Source organism: Cariama cristata, unplaced genomic scaffold (assembly GCF_000690535.1).
Source record: "Cariama cristata isolate BGI_N322 unplaced genomic scaffold, ASM69053v1 scaffold18768, whole genome shotgun sequence".
NCBI lineage: Eukaryota > Metazoa > Chordata > Aves > Cariamiformes > Cariamidae > Cariama > Cariama cristata.
In genome coordinates this window covers 24769-41841 of record NW_009633103.1, presented here as the reverse complement: position 1 = coordinate 41841, position 17073 = coordinate 24769, and the positions used below count along the sequence as shown (strand labels likewise).

At 35.7% G+C, this 17073-nt stretch overlaps 1 protein-coding gene across 3 annotated transcripts in view; it reads right to left on the bottom strand.

Annotated features, from left to right (window-relative positions):
* Window positions 1–15801, bottom strand: part of PICALM (phosphatidylinositol binding clathrin assembly protein) — a 39666-nt gene extending 23865 nt beyond the window's left edge. For all 3 annotated transcript variants that reach the window (XM_009706630.1, XM_009706631.1, XM_009706632.1), the window contains exons 1-11: window positions 15664–15801; window positions 13414–13489; window positions 12057–12159; window positions 9777–9870; window positions 9158–9269; window positions 7730–7836; window positions 6477–6518; window positions 5687–5772; window positions 4333–4456; window positions 3845–3981; window positions 1380–1480 (exon numbers count right to left, since the gene is read on the bottom strand). In XM_009706630.1, the coding sequence (XP_009704932.1) occupies window positions 1380–1480; window positions 3845–3981; window positions 4333–4456; window positions 5687–5772; window positions 6477–6518; window positions 7730–7836; window positions 9158–9269; window positions 9777–9870; window positions 12057–12159; window positions 13414–13489; window positions 15664–15783 (1102 nt within the window). In that variant the 5' untranslated portion in view covers window positions 15784–15801. The remainder of the gene's footprint in view (window positions 1–1379; window positions 1481–3844; window positions 3982–4332; window positions 4457–5686; window positions 5773–6476; window positions 6519–7729; window positions 7837–9157; window positions 9270–9776; window positions 9871–12056; window positions 12160–13413; window positions 13490–15663) is intronic.
* Window positions 15802–17073: the final 1272 nt, after the last annotated feature.

Genomic DNA, 17073 nt, shown 5'->3' with positions numbered 1-17073 from the left:
CTGAACACACACAGATTTTCAGGTTCAATTTTCAGGTTAATAAAGAAATGCTAGACTGATGTGACCTTCGAGAGGAAGATAATTTCCCCTTTTATCTCTCACCCATGAAACAAATAGGACAAGCTGAAACAGAAGATATTTTCCACAAAGCAAACACGATGAGCCAACACATTTTTCTCCATTTCTAAACTCAAAGCCTATTAAACATTGAAATTTGCATGCATAACTCAATAGGCTCCTCACTGCATCTTTCTCAAAAGATGCTGTGCTCAGCAAAACTAAAGGACAAGTAAACTACTTTTATTTATTTTTGAAGCTACCACATATACTACTATTGCCTTCATCACTCAAGATTGTGTGTTTTCCCTACAAACAAATGTGAGAAGGTACACAAAATGCAAAGTACACAGCAAGAAGTAAATAGGAAATTAGAATACATACACTGCATATTATGAAGATATATAACTAGAAAGATGTTTAGGAAAAGATATAGCTCAAAAAGAAACAGTGAAGTAAAATTTCAGAACAGGCTTTGAGTAAATGACTAAACGCTCTAACACTCAAACTAATCTTGAAGTAACATTCATGACTTTCTAGAACGCTCTTTGTTTGCCTCCTTGGTTTAAGGACTTGCCTGTATCAATAAGATAACCTAACATCTCATTCAGGCCATCCTAGCAGCTGGACAGAATGATAATTTGTGTGTTCAAAAGTAAGTTTCAGAGGGAAAAGTTCCTTATAAATTTTGTCTCTTCACTTGAAGAGACGCAACCACAGCTATTTGCTAATTCATCTTTGTAGTTAAATGAAATACAGCAGAGAATTTGTAAAGAGGTGCCTTATTTTGTTTTCAATAACTAACTATGGCTTTTCTTTCCTTCTATGCGTAGTTGTTGCAACTGCCTGCTTTCAAGCCTCATTCAAGTTCTGCTCTATTATCACCTGCAAATTTGATTTAATATTTGACAAAATTTAAAATGTGTATTAGAAAACCACTGTATTCAAGTTCCCATGTATGCAACATGGTCTGTCTGGCAGACATCTTCACAGAACTGACTTCTCACAGCTAAGTTTCTGTAGCTTGCTATGTGACTCTTGAAGACAGCAGTTATGAGGCTGACAGAGCCGGTCAACAATTAAAGTAACTTTGCTACTAAGAATTCTCATATCAAAATTCTTTGTAATCACCACATACTGCCACATTGTTTTAATTCATATCCAGATTTGACTTTTTCCTGCTCCCTTCATCCACTTGTAGCTTGTCTTTGCAAGATCTCTGTCTTTAAGGAAGCAGCTGCCCACAGACTAAGGGAAACAGTTAGAGGAACATGGTCATAGCAATCAAAAATCAAAACCTTAATCCAATTCAGAATTCTTACCTCCCCAGGTACTTCCTACTTGTGGAGCAGCAGATATAGGATGTACAGATGAATGAAAAGTTGGCTGCAAATCGAGCAGATCATTTGGCAGCTTTGAAGTGCTACAAAGATAAATTAATACAACTGTTTGAACTACACCACAGTTATCAACACAAGGCAAATGCTAGCGACTGTCAACAGCAAGGGAAGATTTGTTACAAAAAGGTTGTTACAAAATGGATAGAACTGAGCCAAAATCAGAATCTGGTGGACTTCACATTTTCAGTTCTGTAGAAAAGTGTTAATTTAGCAAGCTAAGTTCTATGTTATGTCAAGTGACTTTTGTCAAAGCTAAGACAGAAAGACAAACAGTCTTCTCATCTTCCTCACAGTCCAACACCAGGGCTAGAGCATGTTACATTCAGCAACCTTCAGCAACTTTTAAAATAACCTCACGAAAGCTCTACACTATGACAAAAGCAGACTGACAGAATGAAATCTAATGGGTTGTAACACCAAAATGTTTTATCTAAATTCAACAACCCATACCTTTCCACTGTCAATCACTGCTGAGAAACTGGCTTATGTCTATGAGCTATTAAAGAACTTTGGGGAAAGCAAAATACAAGAAGTCTTGAAACACTTGGTCACACCTCAGTTGAGTGAATGAAAACTCATTTAAATGCACATTTTAAACTATTAAAACCCATATTGAGACCTAAAAACATCACATGGAAATGAAGAGTGAAGTCTTATATACAACTGTTGCAATAATTTCAAAAGTGAAACAGGAACAGTAAAATTCATATTCTTGCAGAGAGTTAATTCCATAGTTTAAAATAGTCTTGAAAAAACCTGAGTATCGGTGTTCACCTAAAACTTTTTAGAACACAAAAATGAACCAAAATTTGCACATATGGCTGCTACTACGGACAGAAGCTAAGTCACTGTGACATCCAAGCATCTTTCAAAATGAGAAGAGCATAAGAGTTTAAAGGCTAGTAGTGACATCCTAGATCTCTGTGTATTCTCTTGCTGACCCAATCACCTGTTTCATTCAGTTTTTACTACTTCATTTCAACAATGACTGAAATCACATTTTGTGACTACTGCTGCTACTAAAAAGCGGCATCGTCTGGCACAGCCCTGTAATGTGAGCAGCAGAATCAAGGTAATTTTTCAAGGTAAAGCTTGTTCAAGTTAATGATAGGGATTAATCGGACACATTGTATCTACCAGCAAGCAACTGAACTTGTGACCCAACATATCCCCTTCATGGCAGCTCCTGCTGTAAAATCTGTTCCTTGCTCATAGCAGTCGTACTGCCAGCAACTGAATTTAAACATGAAGACAAACTACCCTTTGTTTTTTTAGAATAAAATGGTCTTGTCTTCACTATGTAGCATTTCCGGCTGTTTGAAGAAGATTTATCAGATGTTTCTATGTTTCAGCCCTCTTAAGAATCAAGATCACATATTCAAGTTACTAGTTCAAAGCATATGCCCATTTCAAATATTTTGGCCTCTCAAAAAAACAATTTAGAAAATATTTTTTCAAGAAAATCTTTCAGTTACTAACACTGACAGATTCTCCAGCTCCTTATATGTGATTCAACTATTTTCCTATATTTGGTGTCAAGTAATTTCCTACAATAGCTTTCTAATGAGGAAAGAAGGCTGTCAAAGTGCTGATTACTTTAAAAGAACAGTAGATTCTTATGTGAGCTCTAACAGAACAACTACGCAATCCTTTAGGTGTAGGATCACACTCAAAGCAAAAATATGCCTTCAGAGGGCTATTTCCTTCTATATTGATAAAAGCACTGTACCTTCTGCTACTGCTTGATTTGACAGGTATTTTAGAGAATGAAGATCACACACTTACTCATACCAACAGTTCCTGCTAGTCAAAGATTATGATTAGCATGCAGTGAGTACTCTTGCACTATCTTTGCAAGTCCTTGCAGACAGAGATGTTCCAGATATAACTCTAGACTGCAAAACCTGCCTCTCTTCTTTCAAACCCTGTTTCAGGCTTCCCTTTTTCTGAAAATCTACGCAGACCATTCGCTACCAGTCTACTTTTAGAGATCTAGAAATGCAACATTACATTCAGTATTATGACCTCTCAAACTGAATTTTTATCTGATTTTTCCCAAATTAACTTGTAAGGTTCTTTGGGGACAAAGCATGTGTGTTTTACAGTTCCAACCATCTGGCTAATGAACTAAGAACAGCTACAAGGGTTGTTAGCAGTTGGTTTGTATCAGAAACTATTCTGCAAATGGACAACGAAAACACACTTTTTATGTTATTTATGGCCATAGGTTATTTTCTCATCAACTTCACCCAAAACATCATTTCTTATCACATCACTAATGTACTCTACACCCAACCAACCTTCTGCAATGTATACTCCGCAGCAGAAATTTAGAAGAAACTCTAGCTGCAGTGTATCTCACAGTGAAGTAACACCATTAAGCATACCTGTTTGAAGAGCTAGGGGTAGAAAAAATATCAATGGCTGGTGTAGTCATTATGCTTCCTGCTGCAGTCGACACAGGAGAAGCTGCAGTTGTTAAAGAGGTATGAGGTTTCTTTGCAAGTTCTTTTAGACGTTGTTCCTGTTGGGAAAGTGAGATGGCATAAGAAATCCAGAAACAACATTTGTGTATATGACTTAGCAGGTAAGTAAAGCAGAACTAAAGAATTCGTTTTATTTATTCCACACACTAGTATCAGCTGCCTATAGTTACAAGAGTCAGTGGTGCCACAAATCCTTCAGAAACTATTTTAACAAACCCTCCACAACTTGTACGGTACATGCACATAAGATTCTATTTCCAGCACTTTGCCAACAGTACATGTTCAGTATTAATAACTCTGTTTTTCCCCTTTGCTCCTTTAAGAATCCTAATAAGCTATCAACAAGAACATAGGAAAAGTATTTTCAATTAAGAATTCCATATGCCTACCTTTAAAGCTTTTAAGCGAGCCTGTTCTTCCTCTAAAGCAGCTTGTTTTTCCCTTTCATCAACTTTTGTGAGGGACAGGCCAGTGCTTGCAAGGGAAGAGACTGCATTGGAAAGGGTGGTAGCCCTAAAGTAATTGGACAGGAGAAAAGCTGGCTGTTAATAGGTGACACATGATAGGAACATCTAAAGAACACTGCTTGTATCCACCCAGTCTCCTTCTGAACTCTTTATAACATTGGTTATATCTTACACTGTACAATACAAAGTGGTAAGTTTAAATAAGATACACCATACGAACTGCAAAATGAAAATGCCTAGAAATCATGCTATCTACTCTTATACATTGGATTTTGGATTTTCACCCTTTAACGTTTCCCCTCCAAACTGCATCATAGAATTCATGTTTGAAGCCTTTGCTCTTTTCCTGTTTGCCTACGATGACATTATTCGTAGATACATGTGAATATCCGATAAACTGGGCTTCAATTCAAACTGTTGCTAATTTAACACGTTTAGTCCAGAAGCTACCAATGCAACTAGTATATCCCAGAGGAAAAATTAGCAATTTATCATCATGTTTAAAAGTGTGCAAAAAGATTTAAAACAAATACTTAACTTCCAAAACAAACTAAAGTAATCTTACAAAAGAAAGCAAAATTCTGAAAGGTAGCTAACAGAATGGTGCTAAGCCCTAATATTGTCACTACCACTTTTTGAACATGCAATAAAAAATGCTATTTACTTTTACAAGTCTTCACCCTAATATTAAGCTTTTTAAAATTTAAACAACAAAATCAGTTGCCTAGAGGACTTCTCTAGATTGCACTTTGTGTTTTAGCAAGCACTTAAATCAGTGAATGCCTTTTACCATATTCATTATAGCTTTAATCCTCAATTACTTTAACAATCCATTCTTAATGTAAGGACTTCTGGAAGAGTTTCCTTGCTTTTGACAAAAAAGGGATTAAAGTTGAGATATAAGAGTCTAAGGACATTTATTTATTAATGTTGCATATCTTACAGAATTCTAATTATTAACATAAAATGAACATTTGCAGGCAGTAAATGAAAAAACCTTAGTTTCTCTGCAGAAGTTCAAGACTAGATGTTAAAAGTATAACTACTACATGATGGATTCTACAGGAATTGCTTGCAGCTCCTTCGATTCTAGTTCTGTTGACCTGGAAGAAGCTGTCTTAAGTACTCAGCAAAAGATATGATAACTTGCTATTCTATCATTGCTAATACTATGTCTTCAACATAGCCTACACACATCTTAGTTTATAATGAAATCGAAAATAATGGATTTAACATTCAATTCAACAATTGTTTAAAAAAACAAGGGCATAAGCACCTGCTTGCAGCTGTGGAATCTTTGATTTTCTTCCCTTCTAGAGAAGCTAAATGTTGTTCCAAAGCATCAAGAAGGCTACTCGGTGCCTGCAAAAAGAGACATTCAGGAACAGATTTGAAGAATGTGAGGCAAAGCAAATCAGTAGCTAAGATTTTCAGAGGGCAACTGGTATAACAGCTCAGAATACTTATACGGCATTTTGGCATCCTGTACATATTTAATTACTTAAAATACCAGGTGATGTACTCTCCTCACTACATTACTCTGTCATAATGACTCACCACTAAGTACTGAAATATGTCAAGAGATGTTAAAATTAACAGCTAGGAAACAGCAAGCAGACAAACGGAAGCAGTCAGTATTTCAAGAGACTCTAAGAAGGAAATTGTACCTAAAGTCATTTCTATGTGCACACTCTGCAAGTCTTCACAATGATTTAAATGGGCACATAGCCAAAAGTAAGCTTGCTAAAAACCACAGCTTCATAATATCATGTAAAAGTTCCATTATGTGAAATTACAGATATAAATTGCATCTCCAAGCATGATAGAAATAAGGTTGTCTTAAAACTTAATTAGCGTGTGACAGAAATGATCTATAATATTTTACAATAGGATCACTGCATATAAAAGCCAGGCTCTGACAGAGGTTGGGTTTAACCACAAACTTGGAAATAACTTGGTGACAATGTACACAAGAAAGCATGAGAGAATGCCATAATGCCAAGTTTTTCTGATTACACAACCCCACCACAGACATGTACTGGCAAACACATAATAGGTTTATCTACCTGTGAGAGATCTGGTATGTCTCCTCTGTCAATTCCAACTTGCTGTAATAAAACAAATGAGCTTTAGAACCTGTTTGCTTTTGTCAAAGGCAGAGATGCTCAAAAAGCAAACAACATTAAGATGAAGTGACATAAAAAGCACAAATCTGTCCATATACATTTTAAGTCTCCACAATCTGAAATTTATAACAGTTGGTTACAATAAATTCTTCTGTTAAATGTACACACATTTGAAGCAGGCATATCAGAGATATTTTAACAGCTACAACCTTAGAAATAAAATAGAGTAAGAATCAAGTGATTCAGAATTTTAAGGCTAGAAAATTTTGTGTATCCCACAATTTATGGGGTAAATGCTCAGACCTACTTATGTAGAGCACATATTTGCTAAACCAAAGCACCTTCAAAGTTTTGTAAAGAACCTCTTTTCTATAATGCAGATCAAACTTAAGACGTTTTGCAGTAGAATATATATTGTTACAATAGAAAGGTTAATACTTATCAACTGAAGATAGCTGAAGGTAGTACCTCTGATAAAGATATTCTGTCAGGACAGACAGTGAGCCAAGCTTTACGGCTTAATTTTTTGTTGAGAGAGATACGAGTAATGAAGGAAAGCAAAACAAGCACAGGAGCACACCTCAACTGAGGAATTCCATAATACTAGGACATCAACTCAGCAATGTTTCAGAAACAGGAATGCAACAGACTAAATAAATTTAAAAAAACAAAACCAAAAACCCCCCCAAAACCCACAAACAAAACATTTTGCAAGGTAACTGCTTTTTCCTCTATAAACACACCTATAAGCCAAGACACCTTTAAAAAAAAAATAACCACATGTTCATCTATTTGTTTCAATTTCTCATTTGTGAAGCTGTTATTTCATCTAAAACTAATGGCAGAATTGTGGGTTTCAAACTAGAATACAGCTAGAATCATAGAAAGCAGTAGATCACCATGTTGTTTATAGCAAGCCTATTCTTCAAGGAAATATCACAATTACTATGTAACCAAGGAAATTTTAAAATGTATATTTATACACCCTCCTTAAATAAAAGATAAAACAGTAAATATTTTGCAGTCAGATTTTTCAACACAGCCTTCAAATGAACTAATCACTAGGGCAGAGACACAAGATGATCCTTGATGGCATTGCAATTAGGCTGGAAGGAAGAAATACCTGCTTTATGAGAAAATAAGCACTTTAGCTGTTTCAAATAAAGGACAAAGTTTGGCTGACTAAAGTTTACCTCTGCAACTTTAAGGAACTCCGAGATCCGTGTCATTCTAGTGAGGAACTTCTTATATATATCAAGGCCTTCTTTGCATTGGTTCTTTTTCATATCAAAGTATTTTTCTATGAACAGTAAGAATACTTGCATTAAATAAGAAATCAAACGTTCTGCAAACAGTATGCAAAGTAAAAGCATATAAAACAACATGAACAGAAAATGCCTGCAGATCTGTTTTATTATGTCAACCACAGAAGTCACTATGCCTAACTTGCACCAAATGATAAAAGCTCCGTCAAACTTGAGCTAACAATCACATGCATGCAATTACATGTTACCTTGCAGGTACTAGATCTCACAAAAGCATAACCACCCTGAAGAGGATAATCAGGTTTAAGAATATATCACCCAAAGAAATGCAAATTCATCTTCTTAGGGACAGGGGGAAGGCAATTTTACAACCTGACAGTGAAACATATACTCTATTCCAGTGGCCACATTATCAGGCAAGATTTTGATATTCTCCGCCAGAGCAATGTCTCTTGTTATGGTGTGGTCTACAACGAGGTGCAATTGATTACAAAATATCCATGCTGAAAGCAAGAGGGTCCCATCTCACTTCTTGAAATAGCACTTTCAAGGCCTGTTTCTATATTAGGCTTCACTCAAAACATGAGTGAAAGCAACTGCATGCTAATTCTCACTGAGGGAAAAGAAGTAGACAGGGGCTTCAGACAAGAAGTCTGACTGACTTCAGACTGTCCTTTACTAATTCTGCATTTTGCTTCCCATTTTACAAGCATCAGGAAACAACAGCAATCAGGTAGCTTGATCCAATCACAAAATATAACCAAACCAAGCAAATCAACAGATTACTTTTAACTTAATTATTTTCCAAATTTTGGCTCCCTTGCATTTCCAGTGTGTGCAAGGGAAAGGGCCTGAACCCTGAATTTGCAATTCTCCTTAAAATAAGATATGCCCTAGAAACATAAGCCAACCAATGATTAAAACAACAAGCAATGTTAAAATTGCAGTAGCCAACCAATCACAGATGCTGTGACCACAAATTTGTAACTGATCATAACTTATTCCACTTAAAAACAAACAAAACCTGATCTTGTTTCTTAAAGAGAAATCAGTATCATGATTCAGGTTTGTCAGAAAAACAAACAAACAAAAAACACACAACAAGGCATTGCAAGAAAAAAAAATTAAGTGAAGAAAATCTTGAATGGGCTTTGCTTTCAGAAATTTACCCATCCCTTTAAACAATGCAATGGAAAATGTAATTGGACAGAAAAACCTTGGAAATAGATCTGAATTGGAAGTAACAGTAATATTTTGAAGTCTTACAGTAAGACTACTTCAACTTCTCAAAAAAAAGCAATTGTTTAATGATCTCCCTCCCCAAAGTTTAAAATTGCAGAAAGCAGTTATATTTACCCAAGAGGTTAATAATCCCTTCGTTATATGCCGCAAACAGTCTAATGGCATCTTTGAAGAGGAGCATGAAGGCAGCATTAATTACACCATTTGTAAGTTCATTGCTATTGACCTAGGAAGATCAGAAAAAAGTTAATTTAACTTAATTGATCCCTTACTGGAAAACTCCTAGTTGAACTCCAGTACTCCATCCCAAGGCATGCTTTCCAATCATCTCACTGGCTATTAGTGGAAAGTTGCAGCATAGCAAATCAATACAGGATCTCTCAGCACAGAATTAAATCAAATCATTTTGGCAGACATTTTTGTTAACTAATGTTAATGTTAACATAACTAGAAGACAGAGAGCAGAAATAATCAACTTTTAAATGAACAAACCATTCTTATACAATGAACAACACTAATTTAGCACGACACATTCTCTCCAGTGAGCATCGTATTTCTTTTTTCTGATTTCTTGAGGGTATACCAATGAACAAGCAGATTTGTGCTCTTTAAGCTGGACAGCTAACATAGAACCAAGTTCAAGACCTTTAATCTTGACCTATTTTACAAGCTTGTGCAGGTTTGTACAACAAAGTCAAGAGTATGTTAGACATGTACAAGCTGCTAAACTTACATTGAAGTCAAGAAGTGCATCCATTTGATTTTGTATAATTGGTACAGTTTTTAGGAGTTTTTCTGTGCTCATTGTTCTCATCACTCCATCAGCCCTGTTGTGCAAAACAAAAGAAAATTCTTCACCTGAATTTTGAAGGCAATTGTTAGTGAGAAACATAACGTAGAAAATAAAATAGGTCATCAGACAAAACTTTTAAATCATTGCCATTCAAAGCAGGCATTTTGGTGTTTAGGAATGCTGTCTAGCCAATACAGCTGTAATAACTGCAGCATACAAAAGTAACAACTTTTATTTGGCCAAAATATGAATCCAAGATGAATTTTTATTCAGAGGAAATGAAACTGATAGTTCTCAGAAATATAGCAGAGCTACTATGTATCAGGTAACCAAAAAAATGCTCTGAAGGTTATTTCTGAATCAAGTTTTGAGCTACGCTTTTTCCAATCACCTGATTATTATTTTGTGTCAGTTTGGATAATCTTTTGAACTAAAAGCAGTAAGGAACAATAAACAAATGTGGCAATATGTTTTTCAAGCTTTTTTGGAAACATTAGAGAGACTACATGACACTTTCTCTAAACTGCTGACTACCAATATTTGGTTGTTTATTAATTGTTCAGACTGGCTGTGCATTTGAAAAAACTCATCAAATGAAAACCAAAAATACCCAAGAAAAGCATCAACTGAGCAAGAGATTAAATCACGTCAGTGACAAGAAAAACTGCTTTCTGTACAACAAATCAGACAGCCTTGCAGTTCATCAGCATGCACACAGCAAACCAAATGTTTCCTGCAAGTGCAAATCTCACCGTGCATCTGCACAGAAAAGGCTGTGGTTGTTCTCCAGCCTGGAAAGCAACAGGGAGCATGCTGCTTCCAGTTTTCTACTTGTGGTGTATACTCCCTCTGAACAGTGAACAGCAACCGCAATAAATTTCAGGTTGGGATGGCACGGCTAGAAACCCCTAAGAAAAACTGAGGTGTGGAAACGGTAGATTGCTGCCACCAGAAGAGTTGTTCTTGCTGGCTCACAGAAGGACCTCTAGGCACGTGCTGCAGGCTAAATAATTCACCTCATCAGGCCTAAAACACTTGATCATAAAACAATTGTGTATCTCTTCAGTGTATCTGCAGCCACCTGACCACACACACATCCTGTATATGGAAAAGGTTAACTGTTTCGTGTTGTTGGGACTCCAACCATTCCTAAAGGCAGAAAGAGCAAAGAGTCCAAGTGTTCCCCTTTCAGTTTACCATCACGCTTCAAAGCCACATAGACTGTACAGTATTAGCAAGGAGGCACAAGGGGTTTGGACAGTGTTCTCAGGCCAATTCCAAATACCTTTGTAACACTAATGTAAGGTATCACTAGACAGCCCACTACTGCAGTTAATTCATTTAACAGTTTTGAGATTTTTGTGGGTTAAGAATTAAGTTTTTAGCTTCAATATAAATTAACCTGTGTAGGAATGATAAAGGATGCCCAAATCTAAAACTAAAATTATGTTTTTAAATTTTGAAAAGCTCTGCATACAAAGGTAACGAACAAAGATGGAAAAACTTTCAACTGTGACTGGTACAAACTCTCCAGCCTTCCCAATGAAGGAGATCTCCAGATTAATTCCATCATTCACTATGAAATGCAATTTATCCAACTACTAGTGCTCTGCACTGTTATTTTACATGTAGTCTCAAACAACTGTTTTCTCTTCAAGGAGCTCACTTTGCAGGGAAGACTAATTTCTGTAGATAGAATAGCATCTACTGCAATGTTCTGTTAAAAGCATGAACTGCACTACCTTTACAAAAGTAGTAAACTTCATACAGACACTTTGGGACAAGAACAGAGAAACACCAGGAAGGACTACAAGGTGTTTCAGAAAACACCTGTCATTTAAACCTTCCAGAGCTAGAAACACAAGTAAATTGCATAGTCCCCTATACTACATGGAAGATAAAGCAACCTCGCAATGTATAGTGAAAGATTTGTCCAAACTTCTACTTTTTTTTTGAGATACACTTTGATGCATACCATTTCTCATTTCTTTATATTAAACTGTTAATGTTTAAAGAAGCAAAATTACAACAACTTAAGTAAAATATTTTTGTAATACACACAACTGGCAGTTGAGCCTTTGTGTGTCACGGGAGGTATTCGACTGAGAAAAGCAGACATTATTGTCTGTACTAAGCTGGAGCCAAGATTGGTATTTTCCACTTGAATTACAGGACATAAGACAAAAACTCAAGATAAACAAAACAAAATGCAGTCCTTACCCTCTTTTTACTTTTGTGAAGTCAAAAGCCACTTGCCTATAGGAAACTGCCTTTTCATTCAGATACCTACTATACCGTCTGATAAACGTTGACATGTCATAACCTAAAAAAACAAGTTTCAGAAGCTTATTACTTACCTAGTCAATTTAAAGACCAAGAACCTTACTCTAAGTAAAGTGCAAGATATTAACGAAGATAGCTTCACTAACGATACAAAATCAGGCAAAAATATAATGTGTTATTAAGAACTGTGTACGTCATTGTATTCACCATGTAAATAAAACAGACAATACTGCAAATATCTAGAAGACCTGGACTAAGAAGTTTACACTTTACTTCCTAAGGAAATCACTTCCAAAATCAAAACAAAGTATTTTTACGCAAGTTCTTTCGTACTATGATAGAAATTACTACCAAAATAATTACATGATGCATTCATGAAGATGTTTGCATGAACTCCACAACACATTTTCTCATTTGCAACTTGAATAGGAAAAAAAAAGGCACTGAAGGAAATATTAAGACATGACAGAAATTTTTCTATCTTAAGACAGTGGAGATAAGAAGTATTTTGATAACTGTCAGTCTAAGGATACAGATCAAGAAGATCTGTTTATAATCTATATTGAGATCATGGAAGTTAAGACTCAAAGTGAGGCAATTTCATAGACACTTGGTTACCACTGAGAAGGTTTCTGTCCCCAGGCAACCACTCTGTGTACCGGTTCTAGTACACCTGTGGCAAAAATTAGAAGCAGCTATATAAAAAGTAATGCAGACAGTAAAAAACCACCTCAGCAGACAAAAAAACCCACACACCCAAACAGCTACATGTATAATTAAAACCGCACTGAACTTCAGCGTACGAGTTTGGAAGGGTATTTCCACTGAAACCAGAGAAAAACTTAGTTGACCATAGAATTAGTCTCAAAGATGGATGGAGTGGTCTTCAAACAATTTCACAAAAAATTAATTTTTTTCTTTAGACATAGTTTTTGTCTCACTGACATGCTGTATCTCATGTACATACAATGCATTTTTTGAAATTTAACTTACTAATCAAAATATACCTTTCCAAACAGAGAAATCTCTTCCGAAATAGGAGGAATACTAAATCAGATCTGTTTAGCTAAGAAAGTTAGAAGAATTTATAAGTAAGCTTTTCCTAAAAGATGCAACAAGTTCCTCCAGCAGACAGCTTCTGCCACACCACAACAACATTTTTAATTAAGAAATGTAGTCTGGGATAAAACAGACAGAAAAATTACTTCTTAAATGACACAGTCCATTGGAGTTAGCAAGTTGTATTTACTGTTCCCCAGCATACTACTAACTTTTATTAAAAAAGACGCCTTACCTTGCAATCCACTTTTGTCTAGGAAATTGCTCAAATTAAACAATGTGTTTCTGGACGCCAGATACTGGATAAAACGCTAGATGAAAGGAAAAATTTGAATGCTTTTACTATATTACCAATGAGGTGGAACAGAGGTAAAAGTACTAGAAACTCTTTTTATCCAGCTTATGAAATTCAGCTTTTATGCTTCAAGACTGATTTCAAATCTGGAAACTATTACAAAAACTCAGCTGAATGTTCAAATGCAGCTAGTTTGTTTTTTTTTAATGTAAAAATCTGTGAACAAATCAAAGTCATGTAGATATCACATGAAGGTCTCTGACTGAAAGACTTTTGCTTATTTTAAGCCAGAATATGGAACTGGAAACTTCTGAAAAAATCCACCAAATACGTTCTCATTTTATGTGCTCATGATTGTTTCACCGACTTCAATTTTACAACAGTTGATTTCATTTTACCAATTAGCCAAGGCATCTTTGCTCAGCATGCAGTTGTAATGGTATTTAGCTTAAATATGAAAATAAGGTGACAAATGTTCATTTGCTTATAAATCAAATGTTAAATAAACATAAGAATCAATATAGAGCATTAACACAATATCACACTTAGTCTACCTCAGTTACACATAATTCTGAATTATGTTTCACAAAATGAATGATGCTATTTTCATCTTGTAAAGATATATTTCAGATCACTGGCACCACATCTTAATTTAGTAGTACGAATGATTTTGTCTTATGAACCATTGTATAGAGAGCTGCTACAAAAATAAACCAATCATTCACTTGCAATAACATTTTGACAGAGGAAAAAATAGTTCTGACTAGTATAACGTGTACTACTGAACTATTTTCATTAGCACAAATACATAGGCTATGTAGAAAAAAGACTGGAGAAGAGTAAAGACACTCAGCACTTAGCTATAAATGAATTAAGCAAAAGCTGGAGGATCAAATGCTTTCCATTTTTTTTTTACAAAGGTATTTACAGATCTCTATAAACTTCTAGACATTTTCACAAGCACTCAATTTCCATGTTCATTGTTCAAGTACTATTTCTAGCTGTGAAGAGTTTCATTTTGAGCAGCAATCTTACCCTCATCACTTCTGTAACACATTTAGCAAACAAAATTTGTTTGGTAGTTTTATTCTTAAGATGGAAAGTATTTCAGACAGTGGTCCTATGAAATACCAATACACTCCATAGTAATTAAAGGCATCCATTTATAACGTACATGAGTCAAAGTGCAAGCACAGCAAAAGCGTATAGACTGTTTTAGAAAGTGTCAGTTATCCCAGTGAGAATGCTCAAAGTCAACATGAGAAGTTTGCCCTCTTGTGGCTTACTTAGCTTCAAAGAATAGATTTTCACCAAGATCAGAAATACTCTGCAGCTATCCTGCAAGAGAAACTTAAAACCCTCCACAACCCAGCCACTCAGCCAGAGGAAGTAGTTACATGACCTACAAGAACTCTCAATGCAACCTGAAGTGAAAAGTTTTGGCTCTCTCCACAAAATCCTACTTCTAATTTTCTAAAGCTATCTCTCTTAATGCCCAAATTCATATAGCTTACTTTACACTGACTGCAGTAAAAAAGAATGTTTACAAACGCTTTCTAAGAAAGCCTTAAAAAGTATAGTTTTGGTTTTTTAAATGCAGAAAATTCACACTGCTGCTATGTTTGGCTTGGTATTTCGAAAAATAAGGCCCCATAGGAATTCAAGAAAATAGGCTTAGTCCTTTCAGTGTGAACTGGGGTTTTGTTTAATTGTTCTACAGTATTTGGTGTTATTCAGATGTTCACACTCAAAGACAGCTCACAGCCACACATTTGTCTTCACTGCAAAATGTCAGGGGGTGATGGTGGAAATCGGTTCAGAATCAAGTTCTCAGAGAAATGACCATCTGGATTAGCTAGAGCATGAACCTAAAAATGCTTCCATTTTCAGCTTTCAGAATCCCGTTCAAGTTAATTTCTGTTGGGTTTGTTTGATTGATTATTAGAGTAACACCACAGAAAATAAGGTACCTCCAGCATTGACGACACTTACTTTTCATTCTAGAATTGCAAACTTCAAAGTAGAAACAAATTAAGTAGACAAGCATATAATGAGACTTGCGTTCAGAGTTAGACACAGCAAGGTAAAAATAAAGATTTTCTTAGAAACATAATTAGTGGAAGCATTTAGCTGATATTTATAGGAATGAAGTGCTGTAACTGTTCTCAGACATAGCATTTTTTGTATTACCTCATTTCCATACACCATTAGATGATGGGTTGTGATGAGAGATTTGAAGACCACTACCCAGCTACTGTTGGTAGTTCTTTCAAACAAACTGTCTGCCAGTTGTGGGATGTTCACATTCATCTCATTTGTGCACTGGATTAAATCTGCAATATAGAAATTTTTGTTGTTATTACAATGGGTTCTGTGAAGGAAGAATGATAACATACAAAAAAAGTATCAGTACATGCATTTTATATAGTAATATTTTCTATGAAAAGTGAGTGGCTTTCCAGTAAAACAAATAATTTCTTGAAAAGCGTCATGGCACTGGTCTACCAGAACCTTGTGATACAAACCCCACTCTGCTCACTGCCAAGATTCCAGGTCCTCAGTTGCTTCTGCAGTTGCCTTAGAAGGTCCTGGAATAAAAGTTCCATAGTGACTTACACTATCTCTGACTAACAAATCCCAGCTTTCAAACATCTAAAGCACTAAATAGCAAAATAATTCTTACATGCTACCATTTAATCAAGTTTTACTGGAAGATTATGACTAGAATTAACTGTAACCTCAGATTTCTGGCCTCTTAATGGATCAGTAAATCCTTCAAGACATTGGTTCAACGTGAGTAATAAAAGATTCAAATACTGCTTAGTCTTGAGACAATGCAACCAACATCTTCAGAAGGGCAGAGGAAATATTAAGTGAAAAGAGCCTCTAGCTACAATGCCAGCAGCTGACATGAATTTAGTTAAAACAAAGTGGGTTGTTAACTGAAAAGATGGTTAGAAGCACAGCAAAACCGGTTGGCTAGCTAAAATAAACCTATCCAATTTTTGTTCAACCTGACTTCCAGTAGACAAGATCTAGTGACTCTTCAAATAGTTGTTAAAAAAGCTACTCTATCTTTCTCTTCGAGATTTACTACTGTCACAACTGTATAACCACAAGGAACCATACTCACAATACAACCAATATAATAATACATAATAATCCAGTAACTTATTTCCAAACACCAGTGAAGGAAGCGATGACTTAAGATCATGATACTACAGTGACAAATACAATAGGAGCATCTATATTAACATCAAAACATTAAATGCTAGCAAGCTGTGTTATATCATACGAAGCTTAGTGCAACATAGTACTGATGACATTTTACTACTATTATCGCCCCGGAAATAAAACTAATTTCCACTCAGACAGCACTGCCAAAGGCCATAGCTCAATAAGGATCAAGACTTGAGCAAGCCCTATGCCTGCCTATCTACAGGCTACTAAGACTAATTGGAAACAGCTGGTTAATCTGAAGGCAAATGTTTAACCTTTGAAGACGATTTTACATCTTGCTATGAACAATCATTCATCACAAAGGAACTCCTGAAAGACAGGACCCTCCTTCAGCCAGAGAAGCAGGTAAGCATGGGTACC